The sequence below is a fragment of the Anolis carolinensis genome, chromosome 1 (assembly GCF_035594765.1).
Source record: "Anolis carolinensis isolate JA03-04 chromosome 1, rAnoCar3.1.pri, whole genome shotgun sequence".
NCBI classification, from domain to species: domain Eukaryota; kingdom Metazoa; phylum Chordata; class Lepidosauria; order Squamata; family Dactyloidae; genus Anolis; species Anolis carolinensis.
In genome coordinates, this window is record NC_085841.1 from 9,158,802 (window position 1) to 9,179,476 (window position 20,675).

General features: G+C 40.2%; 1 protein-coding gene across 1 annotated transcript in view; it reads left to right on the forward strand.

Annotated features, from left to right (window-relative positions):
- usp34 (ubiquitin specific peptidase 34) overlaps window positions 1-20,675 on the forward strand; it is a 133,726-nt gene that overhangs the window by 78,565 nt on the left and 34,486 nt on the right. Inside the window, exons 31-48 of the mRNA XM_008121091.3 lie at window positions 5,686-5,808; window positions 5,907-5,990; window positions 6,322-6,408; window positions 6,759-6,959; window positions 8,392-8,474; window positions 10,275-10,315; window positions 11,522-11,646; window positions 12,049-12,201; window positions 12,590-12,694; window positions 15,259-15,314; window positions 15,411-15,531; window positions 16,509-16,692; window positions 17,472-17,635; window positions 18,216-18,281; window positions 18,618-18,764; window positions 18,851-18,907; window positions 19,059-19,136; window positions 20,468-20,562. Coding sequence (XP_008119298.1) covers window positions 5,686-5,808; window positions 5,907-5,990; window positions 6,322-6,408; window positions 6,759-6,959; window positions 8,392-8,474; window positions 10,275-10,315; window positions 11,522-11,646; window positions 12,049-12,201; window positions 12,590-12,694; window positions 15,259-15,314; window positions 15,411-15,531; window positions 16,509-16,692; window positions 17,472-17,635; window positions 18,216-18,281; window positions 18,618-18,764; window positions 18,851-18,907; window positions 19,059-19,136; window positions 20,468-20,562 — 1,970 coding nt within the window. The remainder of the gene's footprint in view (window positions 1-5,685; window positions 5,809-5,906; window positions 5,991-6,321; window positions 6,409-6,758; window positions 6,960-8,391; window positions 8,475-10,274; window positions 10,316-11,521; window positions 11,647-12,048; window positions 12,202-12,589; window positions 12,695-15,258; window positions 15,315-15,410; window positions 15,532-16,508; window positions 16,693-17,471; window positions 17,636-18,215; window positions 18,282-18,617; window positions 18,765-18,850; window positions 18,908-19,058; window positions 19,137-20,467; window positions 20,563-20,675) is intronic.

Below are 20,675 nucleotides of genomic sequence, written 5' to 3' on the forward strand. Positions count from 1 at the left end.
CCGCTCTATACGAACAGGCTCTGGCGCCAGAAGCGGCGCGCGCTCCCAAACGGCCATGCCCTGAAACACTCTCCCTCCCTTCCTCTGCTGAAGAGCAAAATCCCCCTCCCCCCGCTGAGGAGGGATTGGCAGGCCCACTCGAGCTGCCGACCGAGGCACCGAGGAAAAAAGCCAAAGCCGCCAAACCTCAGAAAGGGCTCAAACCCAAGGATGGCCTCAAAAAATATAAAAAAGGGAGGCAACTCATTGGCGAGAAGCCCCTGAGTCCCCCACCACAAGCCTCACCTGAACGCGATTCTTCTCGGGACCGAGATTCCCCGATCCCGCCCATGGAGGAAGCTCCGCCCCATCTATCCCCTGTGGAGCCCTCCCAGGCCCCGGGGGCAGCGGAGAGGAGCGTGAGCGCACACGCCAACCCTCAGAATGCCAGCTCTTCCCCGCCGCAAACTTTGTGCTATCCCCCGCCCCGCCCAACAGCGGAGGCAGGGAGCAGCGCCATGGAGCGCCGAGGCCGGAGCACCGAGCGACGGCAGCAGGCCGCACACGGAAGGCATCGGTACCGTGAGCGTTCCCCCTCTTCTGAATCCTGGGGCTCGCGTTCGAGGAGCCCTTCCAGAGCTTCCTTTTACCCACGATCTCTGTCTCCTGGCCATAGTTCGCTCTATCGTTATCCCAATTTCTTTTATCCCCCCCCCCCCCCCCCGTCCATTCCCCGCTTACCCTCCTTACCATTATTTTGACTTCCATCGAAACCGAGGGGAACTGCCTCTTCCACTACAAGGGCAAACTCCTGATGCCCCTCCCATTTCAGCCACTCAAGCCAAAGCTGTTCAACAGCCCCCATCAGCGATCCCGGAGACCGCAATTTCCTCTCAGATAGCCAAAACACAACCAGCATTCCCGGATAGTGAACAAGCTCAGAGCCAACCGGCTCCATCTCCGGAAGGAATAGACGCGGGAGATATAGATCCATCTGTGGAGGATGATGGACCCTCGTCTACACCTCTAACGGAAACGGAGCAAGATCCCCTCCGTACTGAGGAATTTCGTAACTTTGCTGCCCTTCTCATAAGACTCTCAAGAGCTCTTAACTTGGAGTCACCGAAACCCACCAATGTTGTGAAAGACCCATGTTTCTCTTCTTCGGAGCAGCAATCATCAACACCTACGGCACTACCTACCCTGCCCTATTTGCTCCAGATTATCAAAACAGTTGGCGTTGCACCATCTTTGGTTCCAGCTACCCCAAAAAGAGCTGAGAATCTTTACAAGTTGGATCTGTCGGCAACCTCCTGGCTTGCCAAGATGCCCAACGCTAACTCTGTCGTGAAGGACGCGCAACCTAAACCGGCCCAGAAAGCCCAGCTTACCCCTTCGGATAGGGAAGGCAAAAAATTGGACACTATGGCAAGAAAATTTTATTCTTCCGCTTGCCTTTTCGCTAGGATGGCTCACTTTGGAGTATATATGAGCGTATACCAGACCTATCTTTGGAACAAGATTGGTCCCTTCCTTGAATCTCTATCTCCCAATGAGCAAATCTTAGCCAAGGCGTTTAAACAAGAAGCCACGCTCCTCGCGAGTCTTCAGAAGGAGCTAGCAAAAAACACCGCCGATGCATCTGGCAAACTTCTAGCAGGAGCAGTCGCCCTACGCAGACACGCTTGGTTGAGGGCTGCTACACTGTCCCCATCCGCTCGCTCCCTCATCGAGGATCTTCCCATGGACGAGGCCGGGTTATTTAACCCTGAAACTGACTCACAATTGGAACATTCCCACAAAATGAAGCAGACCATCAATAAATATGGGCAACATCCTCACCAACCTTATTCTTACCATCAGCGTCAGCGTTGGGGATATCAATCCCAATACTACCGGGGATGTTACAGCCCCTCATTCTCTCGGGGAAGACAGCGCCAGCAGTCCACCTTCACGGGGAACCGTAAGCCGTCTTTCCCTTCCAGGGGTCAGTACAAGGGGCCCAAGTCAGCGGACAATAGGAGACGGCGTTTTTAGCCCGACATCTCCATTGCCCGCGTCGTTATTTCCAGTTCATTCTGAAGCCCGGTTGGCTTCTAGTTCTCTAGTTGTTCAACGCCCCTCCTCTCCAGAAGTTCCCCGTTTATACCTTAACAGGCTCGTTCCATACTTGAATGAGTGGCGGCGAATCACATCGGATTCATGGGTTTTGAGTATTGTGGAGAAAGGTTACTCTATTGAGTTTCTTTCCCTTCCACCAGTGGGACACATTTGTGCCACCTCCCCATCAGATGTACTCCTTGAGGAAATATCTGTCCTAATTGATAAAGGAGCCATCTCTTCTATCCCGCCCAGTAAGATCCACCTTGCCTATTTTTCTCGTTATTTCCTGGTTACCAAACGGGGAGGGGGCCTCCGCCCAATACTGGATTTGCGCGGCATTAACCGTTTCATAAAACCGCGCAAGTTTCGGATGGTGTCGCTTCCCACAATTCTCCCCTTCATTAGGAAAGGAGCCTGGTTAGCCTCGGTGGACCTCAAAGATGCTTATTTCCACATCTCTGTTAAAGAGGACCACCGTAGATAGTTTTGCAGTAGATGACCGTTTCTTCTCCTACAATGTTTTACCCTTCGGCCTCTCCACAGCCCCAAGGGTTTTCACTAAATGCATGTCAGTAGTGGCAGCATACTTACGTCAGCAGCACGTCATGGTCTTTCCGTATTTAGACGATTGGCTTTTATCTTCAAATTCTAGAGACCAACTAAAATCTGACATTCGTTTCACCCTATCTCTCTTACAGACTCTAGGCCTCATTGTCAACCAAGAAAAATCCCACCTCCTAGCCACTCAACGCATCAATTTTATTGGTGCCATTATAGATTCCAACGCTCAAAGGGCTTTTCTACCACAAGAAAGATTCCTAAACCTGAAGACTATGATTACAGAGCTATGCCGCTATGGCCAGGGCACTGCCTGGTCAATCCAGTCCATCTTAGGCCATATGGCGTCCACCACAAACGTCACCGCATTCGCGCGACTGCGCCTAAGGCCCCTCCAAAATTGGTTTGTACGGAAATTCAACCCGCTCCTCCACCGTCAGGATCGCATTCTGTCCCCTCCACCAGCAGTCCTGAGGTCTCTCGCATGGTGGATAAAGGAACACAATGTCTGCTCGGGCCTCCCGTTCAACTCTCCTCAACCGTCTGTATCACTGACAACGGATGCATCCTCCCAGGGCTGGGGCGCTCACCTCCAGGACCTGACCGCACACGGCCACTGGTCAACCATAGAACTCAGTCTCCACATCAGCGCACTCGAGCTCCTGGCGGTGGAGAAAGCCCTCAAATCCTTCGCCCCCCCTTGTCAAGAACAGGGTCGTCCAACTGATCACGGACAACACTACAGTAAAATTCTACGTCAACAAACAGGGAGGGACTCACTCACAGACTCTCCTCTCCATCGTATCCCGAATTTGGGAATGGTGCATTCAGAGACATGTCTTCCTGGTGGCAATTCACCTACCAGGGGTGCACAATGTGTTGGCAGACTCCCTGAGCAGAACAACTCTAAACAACCACGAGTGGCACCTCCATCGCAGGGAATTCAAACTCATTACTTGCCGGTGGGGGACTCCCACGATAGATCTCTTCGCCTCACCAGCGAATACACAGTGTCCTCGGTTCTGCGCACGTATGCGCCCTCACGCATCCCCAGGATGCCTAGGAGACGCTTTCCTCTTCTCATGGGTACCAGATCTTCTGTATGCATTCCCACCTCTTCCACTCCTAGCCAGAGTGGTCGCCAAGATTGTGTCGGACAACTCCAATTGTATTCTGATCGCTCCCTGGTGGCCACGCCAACCATGGTTCGCAACACTCCTGGAGGCATCACGGGGCGATTATATTCATCTGAGAAACAGTCCAAACCTCCTCACGGTCCACAACGGCCTGGTCAGACACCCGGACGTACCATCCTTCCGGTTAACGGCATGGAGGATAAGACCACAGCTCACCTCTCCGACGCCGTCCGTGCTATAATCCTTGCAGCTCAAAAAACGTCTACTAAAAGATCATATACTTACAAGTGGTCTCGTTTCAAACATTTTATTTCCCCCTCTGGAAGTAACCCCTTCACATCTCCAGTTTCGACGGTACTTGACTTTTTCGTTCATCTCTCTTCCAAACAGATGTCACTCTCATCTATCAAATGTTATGCAGCGGCCCTATCCTGGTTTAGGAGAAAGGCAGGGCAACCGTCACTTTTTCAGGACCCTCTGCTCCGTCTATTCCTAAAAGGTTACAAAAATACTTATCCACCCAGTTCCCTGCCTCCCCCATCATGGAGCCTAGAATTGGTTTTGTCACAGTTGTCAAAACCCCCCTTCGAACCCATGTCGTCCATCGACCTGGCCCATCTTTCGTGGAAAACTGCATTCCTGGTGGCAATCACCTCCGCCAGACGAGCAAGTGAAATTACAGCCCTCAGGGTCGATGCCCCTTACATCAGATTCTCGGATGATAAAGTGACCCTCCGAACAGACATCTCCTTCTTACCCAAAGTAGTGTCTCGTTTCCACATGTGCCAAGATATTGTTCTTCCCGCACTTTTTCCAAATCCGTCCACTCCTCTGGAAATGTCTCTCCATTGCTTAGACGTCAAGAGGGCACTGCTTTTTTACATCAAGAGGACTGCCGCCCACAGGAAGTCACCCAGACTTTTTCTTAAATATAGGAACGACACCTTAGGCTTACCTGTATCCTCACAACGTCTAGCTGTCTGGATCACATCTACCATTCGTTTAGCCTACCAACTAGCAGGTAAAGACCCCCCATCCCATGTGGCGGCGCACTCCACCAGGTCCCTTTCAACCTCTCAAGCCTTTCTTCGGGGTGTCTCATTGGAAGATATCTGCAAAGCAGCCACCTGGTCATCCCCATCGACCTTTGTATCCCACTACAAGCTGGACATCCAAGCCAAACGTGATGCAGCCTTCGGCAGAGCGGTGCTATTTTCCTGCGTGGCATGACCCACCTCCAGGTTGGTAGCTTGTTAGTCACCATATGTGCGCATTTCACAGACAACACGTAAGAAGAAGTATAGGTTGCTTACCTGTAACCGTATTTCTTCGAGTGTTGATCTGTGAAATTCGCACAGCCCCGCCCAGCCTCCCCGCTGATGTCATGCCTCGTTTTCTCAGCTGCTGTCGGCGGCGGAGAACTGAGGCGTAGCCCCGCCTATAAGCATATTTATACTATGGGGAGATTGGGCGGGGCCTCCGCCAAAAAAGTTTCATCTAAAGCTTCTAGAAGGTTCCGAAATCTGCGCAGGCGCATTGGGTAAACCATATGTGCGAATTTCACAGATCAACACTCGAAGAAATACGGTTACAGGTAAGCAACCTATACTTAATTTTTAAGGTAATCTGAAAAGCAACTTGTCCTTTGTGCATATAGAAGAAACATCTAAGAAATTTCTCAGCATTTTCCTCTTTTGTAAATGTTGGCTTTTTAAACCCCCAATGGAACCTATATTCCAGTTCAGGAACCATTGGGTAATGAGTGAACAAATACTTCCTATTAAATATAATTCAAATTCATTGTTTTCATAAAAATACACATTCAGTTCAAAACCAACAGTATTGTGCACTCTGTCTCCTGTTACGTTGGTATTTATTTTCTTTCTGGTTGTTTTTCTTTTTTTTAAAGAGTAATGATGTTTTCAACTGGAAAGATCTTCTGAGAATCAAAAGCGCCCATAAACTTCTGTATGCCCTTGAAATCATTGAAGCCCTTGGAAAACCTAACAGAAGGATAAGGAGGGAATCCACGGTAATGTTCCTTTGTTTCAAATTCTCATTAATTATGTTTATTATGAGGTACCTCTTAAAATTGATTTTTTAAAATGTTGTTTTTGATCTCAACTTTAGGGAAGTTACAGTGATTTGTATCCAGATTCTGATGATTCAAGTGAAGATCAAATAGAAAACAGTAAAAACACATGGAGCTGCAAGGTTCGATATTACTACATTGGTAACAATATCAGTGTGTGTTTATTGAAATAAGCGGGGAACTTAGAATGTGTAGAAATGAAGCCAGGTTGGGGAAAGTAACTTGCTTGGACCAACCGTAGCTACAAAGTACCTAACTCTAGATGCTATGCACAATTAACTTTTAACAGAGCAAGTGGAGCATTAGTTTTTAATGCATCATGGTATAAAACACAGTTGAATTTTTGAATGAGTTAAATTGTTTAATTATTTGGAAGAGATGTTTTATTCTGTAACCTAGACATACATGTATATGCTGCCTTTACTTATTGACACTTTCATAACTTACTTGCAGTTTGTGGCTTCAGGAGGGCTTCAGCAGCTCTTGGAAATCTTTAACTCTGGGATTTTGGAACCCAAAGAACAGGAATCATGGACTGTGGTATGTAAGAGTTCATTTTTAATACCAGGATTGGATGTGTAATTCACCTAATGTTTATTCATAAGATCATCTGAATTAAGCAGCTCCGCTGTTGAAAGCCTTCTTCCTCCCCTTTCAAACATTCCACATTTGGAAAAGTGGTTTTATAGCTCCAATGCTTACAGGAATCTCTCAATTTCAGTTGCAGTTATAATTTTGCCCATAAAGAGGAATATAAGTGCAAAAACACTGCTTCCTCTTATTAAGTGAATTGGCAGTTGTCATGCCAACTGCCAGGAATTTTTATAGTATTTGGGTAGATCTGCCTCACTACTAACAGTGTATTTGTTTTTGTGTGTTTAATTCTGCAGTGGTTACTAGATTGTCTTGCTTGTTTGCTGAAGTTGATATGCCAGTTTGCCGTAGACCCTTCAGATCTGGATCTGGCATATCATGATGTCTTTGCCTGGTCTGGAGTGGCAGAGAACCACCGAAAAAGAACTTGGCCAGGAAAGTCACGGAAGACGGCGAGCGATCATACAAAAGGCCTTCACATACCCCGTCTGACAGAGGTGAGAAACCTGCAGTGCAACCATGGACTGTTTCAGACTGGTTGGAAAACAAGTGTGAATTCTTGCAATATAGCTCCTTTGCTTTTGTCAGGTATTCTCATTTGTTACTATTTCATGCTTTTGTTGCATGAAACTCGGAATGTGAGTTTCCACTGACAGCATAATTTTCTCCTCTGGCCATACAACCCTCCCCAAACACTTGGGTCCTCTGGGGATATCTACTCCAGCCTGCCAGAATCCGCTTGGCAACTGTCACCCACAGGACCTTTTCTTCAGCTGCTCCAAAAGAAGACCTGCCGGAAGAGATGTGACAGCTAAATCAGCTGTCAGAATTTCAGACACAATTGAAGACACATCTCTTCTGACAGGGCTAACTGGTCAATTTTAAGTTGTGAACTTTAATCTGTATTTTATCAGTGGAGTTTAACTTGTATTTTAACTCTATGCATCTTCTTGTATGTCTTTTAATCGTGATTTATATTTGTTTGAAATAATGTTGTACCCCAGCTTGAGCTGCAGAGAGAGGCAGGCAATACATTTTATTATTATTATTATTATTATTATTAAAAATATAAATATAAACATTAAAAACATTAAATCCTTCATGTCATTAAAATCATAATCATTAAATTGCATTTAACATGCTATACACACAGGCCCAGATTGTATAGCTATACACAGACCCAGATTGTATAGCAGACACAGAATAGTGGAAACTTGACATTTACGTAGTTTTAATTTGCATTGTGACATTTATTGTTAATTGCCTTGAGGGAGAAATATAGGGAGAAAATCAGGATAAAAATAAAGTAAATTAATAAATAAAACTTGGTAGTTTTTGTTCACATGCATGATCCAGAGAGACAACATTGGCAAAAGGTGGGTTGCTTTCCTTTTGCTGATACATTTTGAGAGGTCATCTGTGCATTATAGAACCTGCACAATCACTCATATACCTTAATTTGATTTTTTCAATGGTGCCTCTTCTATCAACCCCTTATTTCAACTGACAGGGAAGATAGCTTTCGAAAAGATTCAAAAGAGGGCTATTCTATGCAGTGGCAGACCCAAAGGTGTGAATGCATGAATGAACACTCAAAAAAACCTCCGTTTATTGATAACCTGTATCCCCATCCCAGTCCCGACACTGAAGCAGTGTAGCCATGATTTCATATGTCTGTGTTACTGAAATGAAATAGCTTCAGTATAGAGCCAGACAGTGTTGAGGAGCTGGAATGTTCTTAAATATTTGAAATATATTTTTCCATCGTTACTATAATAATCAAGAAAACTCCTTTATTGGCAGGTTAAATTGGCTGAACATTCATGGATATCTGGCTTAGATCCAGAGTAGTTTAGAAGCATAATGAATATGTATAATTGTTAAGATAGCAGTTGTATTAACTGTTTTCTTTTGACTTCATTTTTAAAGGTATTTCTTGTACTTGTCCAGGGAACCAGTTTGATTCAGCGACTTATGTGTGTTGCTTATACGTATGACAACTTGGCGCCTAGGTACAATAACCTTTTTTTAATATCTTTGGTAAGATTTATAGTATATATATATTTGTATTATAGCATCATACTGAAATTGATGATTTTGAAGTCTCAGGAAAAATACAAGCTTTTAAATGAAATGTATTTTTTAGAGTTACGGTTGCCTTTAAGCGTTCTTTAAGCCACCTTAATTCCAAGTTATCTGAAAGAGGCAGGATTTAAATGAATAAAAGAATTTTTTGAACCCTGTGCCACAAACCTATACTTAAATGTAGATGAAATCATCCCTCTCTGTACGAAGTCTTTGCTGATTGATACTCAAAGCTGAGGATCAAGGTTAAAAGAGTAGATTAGACCAGAATGATTTTAAGGCAGTGCTTCTTAAGCGATCTGCTGTGTGGGAAGGAACTTGTTCTCCATTGTTCTAGGAACTTTGGGTACAGTTTGTTTCTTTCCCGCAAACCTAGAATCATAGAGTCAGAAGAGGCCACAAGGGCCCTCCAGTCCAATCCCATTCTGCCATGCAGAAACATACAATCAAAGCACCCCCAACAGATGACCATCTAGCCTCTGTTTAAAAACTTCCACACTCGGAAGCAGCATATTCCACTGCCGAACAGCTCTTACCATCTTCCTAATGTTTATGTGGAATTTTCTTTCCTACAATTTGAATCCATTGCTCCTCCAGATCGGGAAAACACAGGCTTGCTCCCTCTTCAGCGTGATATCCTTTTAAATATTTCAGCATGGCTATCATGTCCACTCTGTCTTCTTTTCTCCAAGCTAAACATACCCAGCTTCCTCAATTGTTCCTCGTAGAGCTTGGTTTTCCTTCTCTGGACACATTCTAGCTTATCTATAATTTGACAAGGGCTTCCTTTGGGACTGGCACTGGTTCAGGTACCACTACTTTTGAGTAGCTGTGGCTTAAGCAACCAGCATAGGCACTGTTTGGTGTCAGTATCAAGTCTCCACATACTTGCTTTTTCACACACCCCGTCATCATCTGTTAGTTACATACAAAGTCTTTGCAGTTTTCACTTCATCCTCAGCATAGCCTCCAGCAAGACTGGTGTTCTGCCTAAATCTACCTTTCTATGGAAGTCAGCTGTATACAAAGAAGAGAAATGTCCTACTCACAACTTGACTTTGTGCATGCTCTGTTCACTGGAACCTGCAAGGATAGACGTAGCAGTAGTGCCAATCTGGCAGAAGTTACTGTGTGTGCTATCATTTCCATGTTGCCATTAAATTTTGCCCTTTTTCTTCTCATTTAATCCACTGTTAACAAAAGTTAACATTTGAGTTGCTCACTACCAATACCTATTGTACGGCACATCCTCAAGGAATTGTAGAACAAATCCTTCTGCGTTAAATAATCCTTTAATATGTCAATAACCCAACATATTTTCCTTGGTGTCTTGTTTTTAGGCCTGTTCCTGATGTTATTTTGGGTGCTAATTCAGAAAATTGCATTTGGATAGACTGCATCAGCCTTAGTTTCTTAGATATAGTTATTATGATTCTTTATGGGGCAAGCAGATGAAAACTGGTTTATGGAATATGTTCTATATCTTAAAAATCTAGAGCTGATAGTGGGAAACTGTTGCCTTTTCTGGAATTAGCAGGTCAAATTTACCCAGCAACAGATCTGACATTTGAGGCACCAAAATGTATGTTGGCCAGTGTAATCTGTTGAGAACTACTAAGTCTATTTTGAGAATCATTAAAACCATCTATTGCTATTTTGGGGATTTTGAAGAGTATTTTTTCAAATTTGCATCACAATCTAATGGGCATAATTTTACTCCTGTACAGGGTGTTGAAAGCTCAAGCTGATCATAGGTCAAGACATGAAGGTTAGTTAATACTCAAGGCATAAAGATTACTAAATTGTGTATTTTTTGGAGTTCAATGAAGAAGCTACTTTGCAAAAGGTATTAGCACCTCAGATGAGTGCATGTTCAAACTTAAAAGTTACTGCTATTCGAATACTATTTGTTTCTTTTTGCCTACAGTAGCATTTGATGTAATGATAAGCCAGTGAAATGATAAATTTTGAACCTTAAAGAGAGAGCATCTGAATGTTGTGTTTTGTTTGCTGCTCAGAGCACTTTTCAAAACAGGACTGCCATATTAAATACACACATATACACACATACATACACACACTCATAGAAAAAGTGAGAGAGAGTGTAATTTATAATTAATTCCCAGTTTCACAGTTATGCAAAATTGAATAATAGTTTGAGTAAATGTTCTGACACATTTCTTTACCATACCTTCATATGTAATTATATCTCTTTGTGTCAGATTTAACTTGTGTTTCCAAGCATTTCACTCTTACCTTGTTGGTTAAATGTTTATCAATTTCTTTGGACTGTCTAAATCCAGAATGATGAACATAAGCAGCATTCAAATTTTTTGTTCCTTTACTTACTTCTGAGCTGGCCAAAAAACAGCCCTGGAGGGGTTTGTATTGCTCCAGAACAAGATTTTGGGATGCTCAGTTAGTGTAGGAGATAAGGGGGATTGTCCCCTCCTCGCTTGACTGGATTCTATTCTTCTTGTTGAATTATTTCTCCTTTGCCATGATATTGAATAAATGTTGATTTCCATGCTCTCTTTCTCCATATTCCTGCAGTAAGTAGTGTAATTGTTCTCCATTCTTTTGTTATCAATTCCCAGTATTGAGAGAAGTGGAATATTAATGAAAACAATGTGATGGTGTTGGTAATAGGTGTGCATAGATGAATATATAAAGTACTGTTGATGTTCTCTTCTAACTTGAGTCTCCAAACTGCTTGCAAAATACTATAAATATGATACCAATAAGAGCCTTCTTGTCTGTATGAGATAACAGCCTTATTAAAAGGTGAACAAAATATTTTCTTACATGGCTTTTGGATGTATGTATCTAAATCTATCATTTTGTATCATATAGTGCAAACAGTACATGTTACTTGGTATAGTCTCTTGTGGATAGATTTCAGTCTTGAATAAAACCAGATACAGTAGTATGCATGTCTGTTGTCTAATTACAGCATTTTTCTTCTTCCTCTTAGTTACTCACTATTCAATGTGGCTTTTAGTGAGTTGGGCTCACTGTTGCTCTTTAGTGAAATCCAGCCTAGCAGATAGTGATAATTTGCAAGACTGGCTAAGGAAACTCACTCTTCTCATTCCTGAGGTAAGTTTAAGGGGCAAGAAAGACATGTTATAATTACATCGTCTTGGACCAACTTTAAATATTATTTCAGTTTAAAAGCCTATGCTGATCTGTTCTAAGATAAATAGGGGACATAATTACAGCTTGTTCTTTCTATCCATCTAATATGCAAATAATTATCTCAAACATTTAAAATCATAGCTTTCAAATTGACATGCCTTATAAAATTCTCTTCAGTATTACGTTTGTCTCCAAAAACCATCAGGAACCATACAATGCATTTATTATGTTTGGCACAGACACTTAGGTTAACAGTAGTTAACAGACATGTTGAAAGCAATTTTATAAATATACTAAATGGAAAGGAAGAATAATTGAGTTCCAGTGGCTTGGGTTTCACTCTTAACTGCTTTTTATTTGCAGACTGCAGTCCGCCATGAGTCTTGCAATGGCCTTTATAAATTGTCGTTGTCTGGGCTGGATGGTGGGGATTCCATAAACAGGTCCTTCCTGCTGTTGGCTGCCTCAACATTGCTGAAGTTTCTTCCTGATGCCCAGGCATTGAAGCCTATCAAGGTACAACACAAATTTGTCTTCTTCATCTGTGTAGCAGTTGTATTGCATGGGATAGAACTAAAAAAAATAGGATTTAACAGTAGTTGATAGAGAAAGTGTGGCCATTTTTCCAAGTCCTAGTGATTTGTGTATCTTGATTGGTTGCATCCATGACTTTCTTTCTATTTTTTGTCGCATCCATGTATGACCCCGAAGAGCTTAATAGCACATTCCACCACACTTCTTGTAGCATGTATTGGTTTGATGTATTATTATTCCTTTTGATGATTTCTTGCTCATCCCACTTTTGATTTACATCGTCTCCCTCTTGTTTTACTCCTTCAAATGTTTAATTTGTTTTTTTTTAAAGCATGTTAAAAAATTAAAAGCAAAATAAATATTTTCACAGATTGAAGATTATGAAGAAGAACCCATCTTACAGCCTGGCTGTAAGGAATATTTCTGGTTGCTATGCAAACTAATAGATAATATACATGTAAAAGATGCTAGTCAGGTAAGTGCAACCGATACTGCCTTAAACAGGTTTTTTTTCCTCCATCCAAGCATAAGACTGCGGCTCTTTTAATTTAATATTAAAGTATGAGTAGGAAGCTTCACAGCGCTGAGACTCATTTACACATTTTATTGTGTTAAATACGTTCTGAACATGATAGTTTCCAAACTGAAATTGATTGGTCATTCTAGGTGTAATCAATAATGTTAGTGTTGCAAACGTTGAGCAAAATACAATAAATGATCAAGCCACCTCTTTTGCAGATATCTCAAATTTATTATTTGTGGCACTCCAGCCATCCTCAAAAGTTCTTCAAGAATCGTGCCTGATATCCAAAAAAAAATGAACTTAATAAAACATATCACTCAAAGATCTCTTATTTTATCTGCCATTTTATTGATTGTCTCTCTATTGTACAGAGTTGAGGGGAATCCTACAAAATTAATTGCTGATTTCACCACAAGCAGGAAGTTGTCTCTGTGTCCAGATCCCTAGGATTCCAAAGAGTAAAAATGGTATTGGCCAGAGCTTAGGAGAACATTGAAGATAGATAGATAGATAGATAGATAGATAGATAGATAGATAGATAGATAGATAGATAGATAGATAGGAGACAGAAAGAAAGAGATCCATCTATTGAAGATAGCATAGAGGTTGATTAGTCCCAAAGGCTTTAAGCTTGTATTATATTCATATAGTCTGGCACATTTTCTGAGGAGCTGTGATCTCATGAATCTTTTATTCTACAGCAGTGCTCATCGAGTTATTCACATGATTGAGTACTGGGTTTTTTGCAGTGTTTTTATGACTGATATTGTATTTGTGCTGTATTTTTTAAAAAAAAATATTATAGCACATTGAAAACAGGCTGAAGGGGGTGGGGTCAAGTTGTATTTTCCAGACTTTGGTCAGGCTGCTGAGTTGCTTCCTCATAAGAATATCATACTGTAATATACTTTACGAACTACGTTAAACACTATTAAGTGAATGCCATTATTCAGAAGCATTATTGGGCCCATCTCTACCCATCTGTCTTTTCATGCATCCTTCACTTCACTGATGCCCTGTATTTTCCCCAGCTGTGACTAACAAAATATAGAAAATTCTGAATAAAAACATATGTGATTAAGGATAAACAGAGTTGTGATTAAAATGGTATTATCAACAGAATTAAGACCATTGAAAACATTAATTTAAAACATAATAAAATTCAGATAGGAGATAATAGGGATGGAAATTCCTGAAAGTTTTGGATTTTTTAAATGCTGGGTTCTTGGTTAATGTCTTTTAGCTAATTGTGGCATGCAGCTCTCTGCATTTTGAAAGAAACCCTGATCTCTTAATGGAATTTTAATAGTTACTTTACGTAGAGTACATTTCATTCTAAGGCTCATTTTTTATGAGAAATGAGACCATAGAGGGGTGTATCACTGATAAGGATGTTGTAAAATGTCAGCTGTACAGATTTTCCAGTAAGTATAATTGCATTTCAAAAATATTTACAGCTGTGTTGGCAGCAAAGACTCTTTGTTTGGCACATTAAAGACGCAGAGGAAAAGTGTTGACTCCATTAGGCTGGAGACCAATAAAGCTTGTGGAAAGTAAAATATGTTAGTAATTAGGGTGCCATAAGATTTGTCTGGATTTTTGTTTGTCTGTTGTTGTTTTTGTTGTTGGGTTTATTATTATTATTATTATTATTATTATTATTATTATTATTATTATTATTTTGCTGAAAACGGCTAATGCAGTGGTTCCCAACCTTTGCGCCTCCAGGTGTTTTTGACTTCAGTTCTCAGAAATCTCAGCCAGTTTACCAGCTGTTAGGAACTGTGGGAGCTAAAGTCCAAAACACCTGGAGGCCCAAAGGTTGAGAGCCACTGGACTAATGTGACTGCCACATAAATCATCTGCAAGTGGTAAAAGTAGAAAATTATTCTGTAGTTTTGTGAGACAGGACAGCTTTTCTTAAAAAGCATCTCTTTTTGAAGGGCAGACTTCTTTTCAAGTTGAGAAGAATTTCAAAAATGCTCGAGATACATATAGCATTGATACCAATTGAGGGATGGCTGTGACTGGCCAGTGCTTTCTTTCTGCTGAAAGAGCTGCTCCTCTTTGCAAAATATGGTGGGAGGCAGCCTACTGGCAGTGTTTTGGACCAGCTGAAGTTTCCTTTCTCCAAAGGCAGCCCCATGTAGAGGGTTTTACAATAATGTAAATGAAATGTAATCAAGGCATATGTCACCATAGCAATAACCAATTCTCGATCAATTGATGCAGTAGGTACACAAGGTAGGTACACAAGATGCAAGCACACTCATAGGCATCACTGAAAACTAGGTAACTAAGCTGTATGCCTGAGATTTCAAGGAGAGCATAACCCCATTCAGCATAGACTGAATCTTGGCTTGTATGTGTAGAAATGATACTACAGGTGTATGCATTTATAAGTTACATCCGTTATGATTAGAAATACCTACTGTTTTCTTATTGTGTTAACATATTCCAGTGCAGCTATTCCCTTTATCAATGTTTAATATTTATTTTCTTTTTTAAAATCTTAGACAACATTGCTTGATCTAGATGCCTTAGCTAGACATTTGGCTGATTGTATTCGAAGGTAAGCTTCAGTTGTGTTCATTCACTTAGAATTCCTGCTTTATATATTCTTATCAAGAGAATATCCTTAATCAAACAGATGATCTGTGTTTTGCAGCAGAGAAATCCTTGATCATCAGGATGGTAATATAGAAGATGATGGTCTTACAGGTCTCTTACGCCTGGCAACAAGTGTTGTCAAACACAAACCACCTTTTAAATTTTCCAGAGAAGGACAGGTAATTATTCTAATGAGTCTAAAGAGAATGACTGCTTTGCTGCATTTCATATTTTAGATTCCCAAAATATTAGTTCTTCTTTTAGGTATATATGAATAAACATTTTTCTTTTTAAAATACATGCATGTGACTCATCTGTCTTTAGATATATCCCTCTTACTGTTGGTGTACTAAGAGACAATTTAAACATCTTTAGGGTTGTTGTGTGTTTTCCGGGCTGTATGGCCATGTTCCAGAAGTATTCTCTCCTGACGTTTCGCCCATATCTATGGCAGGCATCCTCAGAGGTGAGGCTCACAACCTCTGAGGATGCCTGCTATAGATATGGGCAAAACGTCGGGAGAGAATACTTCTGGAACATGGGCATACAGCCCGGAAAACACACAACAACCCTGTGATCCCGGCCATAAAAGCCTTTAACAACACATTAAACATCTTTAACTTGGGTCAAGTAAACTTAAACATTGGGAATATCACTTGGTTTATATCTAAAGACTTTTGTTTGGGGTGTATTTTTCTGTGTTCCAGAATCTCATGCCTGTAAGGTACAAAGGGTTTTCTCATAGACCAGATGTCTGAACCAACTGTAGATGTAAATTGATATTTTGTGCCTTTAGTTCAGCTCTGATTTACAGCAATCCTGTACTGGAAATTTCCGTGTAAGTTTTTTTTTTTAGATAGGTTTGCAATTGTAACTTGCCAGGGCCACTCATTAGATTACATTAGATGAATGAGATTTGAAACCTAAACTTTCAAGAGTCATAGTTCATGATTCAAACAGTTATACCAAACTGTGTGCTATATTTAAATTAAATAACCTTAAATGCTACCTTGAGAAAAATAGACCTTACTCAAGGGACATTGTCCATTTAGGTCAGCTAGATTTCAGTGGAATTTTAGAAAGAGTGTATTTCATTGTCGAACACTTCATGATGTTGATGTTGCCATGAAACTGATCTATGTTCTTTATTTTACAGGAGTTCCTGAGAGATATCTTTAATCTTCTGTTCTTGTTGCCAAGTCTAAAAGACAGACAACAACCAAAATGCAAGTCACATTCTTCAAGGGCTGCTGCTTATGACTTGTTGGTTGAAATGGTTAAGGGTTCTGTAGAGAACTACAGGCTGCTCCACAACTGGGTTATGGCACAACACATGCAATGTAAGAACTGCTTTTGGCCATGCTTTTCTTAACATTTGTGATTTTTGTGATCGTTCTCTTGTTTCTATATTTATCTAAAGTAACATAAATTTCTTGAAAAGGTTTTCTTTGTGCCAGATGGTCACTTATTTATCCTAAGAAATGAGTTTGAAATTGACAGAAGTAGGTCCCTATCAGAATTCATTTGATTCCCATTTTAACAGTTTATTTTGCTTCAGGAAATGGAAGTAGTATGAGTTTTCTAAAACTGGGTTTCTGTTCTAGAAAGATGATCTATACCAGTGGTTCTAAACCTGGGGTCCCCAGATGTTTTTGTCCTTCAATTCCCAGAAATCCTAACAGCTGGTAAACTGGCTGGGATTTCTGGGAGTTGTAGGCCAAAAACATCTGAGGACCCCAGGTTGAGAACCACTGATCTGTACCATCATGTACAGTAGATTGTACTAGAGCTGTGGAACATTTTACTCATTTTTTTGGAAACCTGCAGGCCACAATCATCATTCAACAGGCTTCAGATAACTGTCTTGTGTGTAAGTAGATCTGAGTTGTAGAAACAATGAGACCTCTTCTGTCTTGAATTCTTAAAAGGTGGGATGGGCAAGGAAACATAGTTCTACCAGAAAGGATTAGAATACAGTTGCAAATGAAGCTTCCATGATCTGTTCATTTCTTCCTTCTGAAAGGAGGGGATAGGAATTCTTAGTTATCATAATAGTTCAAGCAGATGCTTTGTTGCAACCTGTATTAATCAATATTTTTTCTGTCGCCCTGTTTTTCAGCTTCCCATGCACCTTACAAGTGGGATTATTGGCCTCACGATGATGTCAGAGCTGAATGCAGGTTTGTGGGACTCACCAATCTTGGAGCAACTTGTTACTTGGCATCAACTATTCAACAATTGTATATGATTCCAGAAGCTAGGCAAGCCATCTTTACTGCAAAGGTAAGACCTTGTTTTCATTTTGAGTAAATGTCCATTAATGCAGTGAATGTGGTTTTAAAAAATAGTTGACTAGTGAATACTGGGATTGTTCACAGCATACATTGGAAAGGGTGGAGTAGCATTAGTCTGGCCTTTTTGTATCTCTAGCCTTAGTCCACTGCAAGTCATACACCATGCCATTTGAAACCAGTTAAAAAATAAAGTAACAGCAAGTTAGGGTCTGTACCATAAAGGAAAAGGGTTTTTGATCACAAGATTTTTGCCTTGCTCCGGTGAATTAACTTGTGCTTTATTGTCTCCTCCTCCACACAAAGATAGGCCTTTGTAGCAAACTCCCAATATCCCATTTTAAAGTTTCCAGTTCAATATTTCTCTGACCCTATTTTAAGATAATTCATTTGCTGATTAATTTATTATTTACATGCTTTAAATTTATTTATCTGGAAATGCTTTAAACCAAATCCATTGTGAAGCGCTATAATCCTGAATTTTCTCAGTTGTGTATTTAACATATAGTATACAGATAGCACAAATGAAATGACCTGCTTTTCATACTATTTCTCCTCTTCCATTTCTAAAGTATTCTGAGGATATGAAGCACAAGACCACTTTGTTGGAACTTCAAAAAATGTTTACACACTTAATGGTAGGTTTGCAATGTTCTTATGGAATGCTGTTCATTCATTCTATGTGAGCACCTTAACTGCCGTCATTGAGTCCTAAATGTCATGTATTAGTAGGTTAGACTAATCTCACAAAGTGCGGACTCCCAGGTAAAGCTCAGAGAGGCTTAAATGTCTAATGACCCATCCCTGAGGTTTTTTTTTAATACATATTGTATTATTTATTCTATTTATACAATGCCCTTCCTCTTGTGACTGTTTTGAAGCCATTATGTTGTTTCTGATTATGTTCTTGACTTTACATTTTAAAATTCATTTCTTCTTTTGCTTTGTTCTGTCTCCATGTGTTTTATATAAAGGAAAGTGAATGCAAAGCATACAATCCAAGGCCATTTTGCAAAACATATACCATGGATAAGCAGCCACTTAATACTGGTGAACAAAAAGACATGACAGAATTTTTTACAGATCTAATAACAAAAATTGAAGAAATGTCTCCAGAGCTGGTAAGTTTTTTTTAAAAAGGATTTAAAAAGATTTTAGATACATTTCCCCTCCTTAAAGTGATTAAAATAAATTCATTTGTCCACAGAAAAATACAGTGAAAAGCTTATTTGGAGGTGTTATCACCAACAATGTTGTTTCTTTGGTGAGTTGGTAATACTTTTCCCATCCATTTCCCCATAGTCCTCCAAAGTTAGCTTATTCCTTACCTAGTAATTTGATCAGTTCATTGGCTCCTGGTACTTCCTTTTTCTTTTTCTCATTCTACTTTTTTTTCTTTTGCAATTACTGTTTAGGACTGTGAACATGTCAGCCAAACTGCTGAAGAATTCTACACAGTGAGATGCCAGGTAGCAGACATGAAGAATATTTATGTAAGTAGTTCATAGTAACGCCAATGTATCTCTTCATTGGATGAACATATGAAAAAAGCTTAGCCAACAACAACAACATTTTATTATGGTCCAAAGCCCCTTTTCTCTATAGGTGTACAAGGTTAATAGCCAGACTTAAGTCAAAACCAGTATCAAGTCTAAGAACAGTAATTCTCTTGGTTTGCTCGGTGGAATCTACTCTGAGATCTTATGATAAGCTAATTTTTCTACTACAAGTAGTCAGTTTATTAGTTAACGCATTGAACTGTAAATTCCCCTGAATTTTTCTAGTGATTTTGCCTAGCTGTATAGATTTCCCATTTAATGCTGAAGTTCAGAATATGCTTTAGTGAGTTGGAGTGTTAAAATCGGTTACAGTGGGTACCTTTTCCTCTTGCCACGTTAAGCAAAATATGAAATCCAGCTATCTCAGAAGACCTATTAGATATGGAGGAAGTGTGCCAAATAGTTGGGCTTATGGAGTAGAGGAACAACTGGGTCTGGAAAAGAAGATTAAAAAGTGAGTCTTGAAAGGGAATAGAGATGCGAAGGAGGGATTTATTTGTTTAGTAGCCTACCAGAGTCCTCAAGCAACCTGAACCATCTCAAAATTCTTCCCCTCCCCATCTTTTATAGAAGAGAACTCTTTGGAGTCATAATGACTTCAACTCAAAACCAATTGCTTTTGCAAGTGAGTGCCCGTATCACATGCAAAAAGAAATACTTTGCATTTAAGTCCTGAGGATATTCAGCTGATGATTCTGCAGTAAATAATCTATTTAATATTATTGAGTATAATATCTGTATGCTTTATTTTTTACCATGATTGTTGATGGATAAAATATATGGCTTCTGTAAGGTTGACTTTTCCCCCCAGTTTTTATGGTTTCTTGCATGACATACAATTGCAGCATTAGTTTTCTAGCCATATTCTCATAGCCTGTACACATCTCAGTACAGAACATTCATAATCCTTCCCTTACAGTGTACTTACAGGGGCATATTGCTGGAGAGGTTGTGCGTGGGGTTTTGGGGGGAATTGTGTTCTTTAAAATGCATTTTAATTTGTTGTATTTTAACTGTATTTTTAACCTAACACGGTACTGTCTAATTGTTTTAATGTTTGTATTTGCTTTGCTTTGAATTAATCAAAGTATGTGACTGTTAGCTGCCTTGAATCTCCTCGGGGAGAAAGGCAGGGTAACAAGAACAACATTTTCTTGAACTGCAGAGAGATACTGGCTTTCAGACTTAAATAGTACATATATGTGTTTTTCCTGGAGTCTCTAATAGATGTTGGAGCAATGATTTCTGTCTTACGCTGTCTTTAGGAATCCCTTGATGAAGTTACGATTAAAGATACTCTAGAAGGTGACAACATGTACACTTGTTCTCATTGTGGGAAGAAAGTACGGGCTGAAAAAAGGTACCCTTTATAGACAAGCATTAATTTATTAATTTTTTATTTCATTAAAACAATCTTTTTCTGTATCATAGGCTCTCAGAGCAGCAATAAAAATAATGTAAACCAATGATATC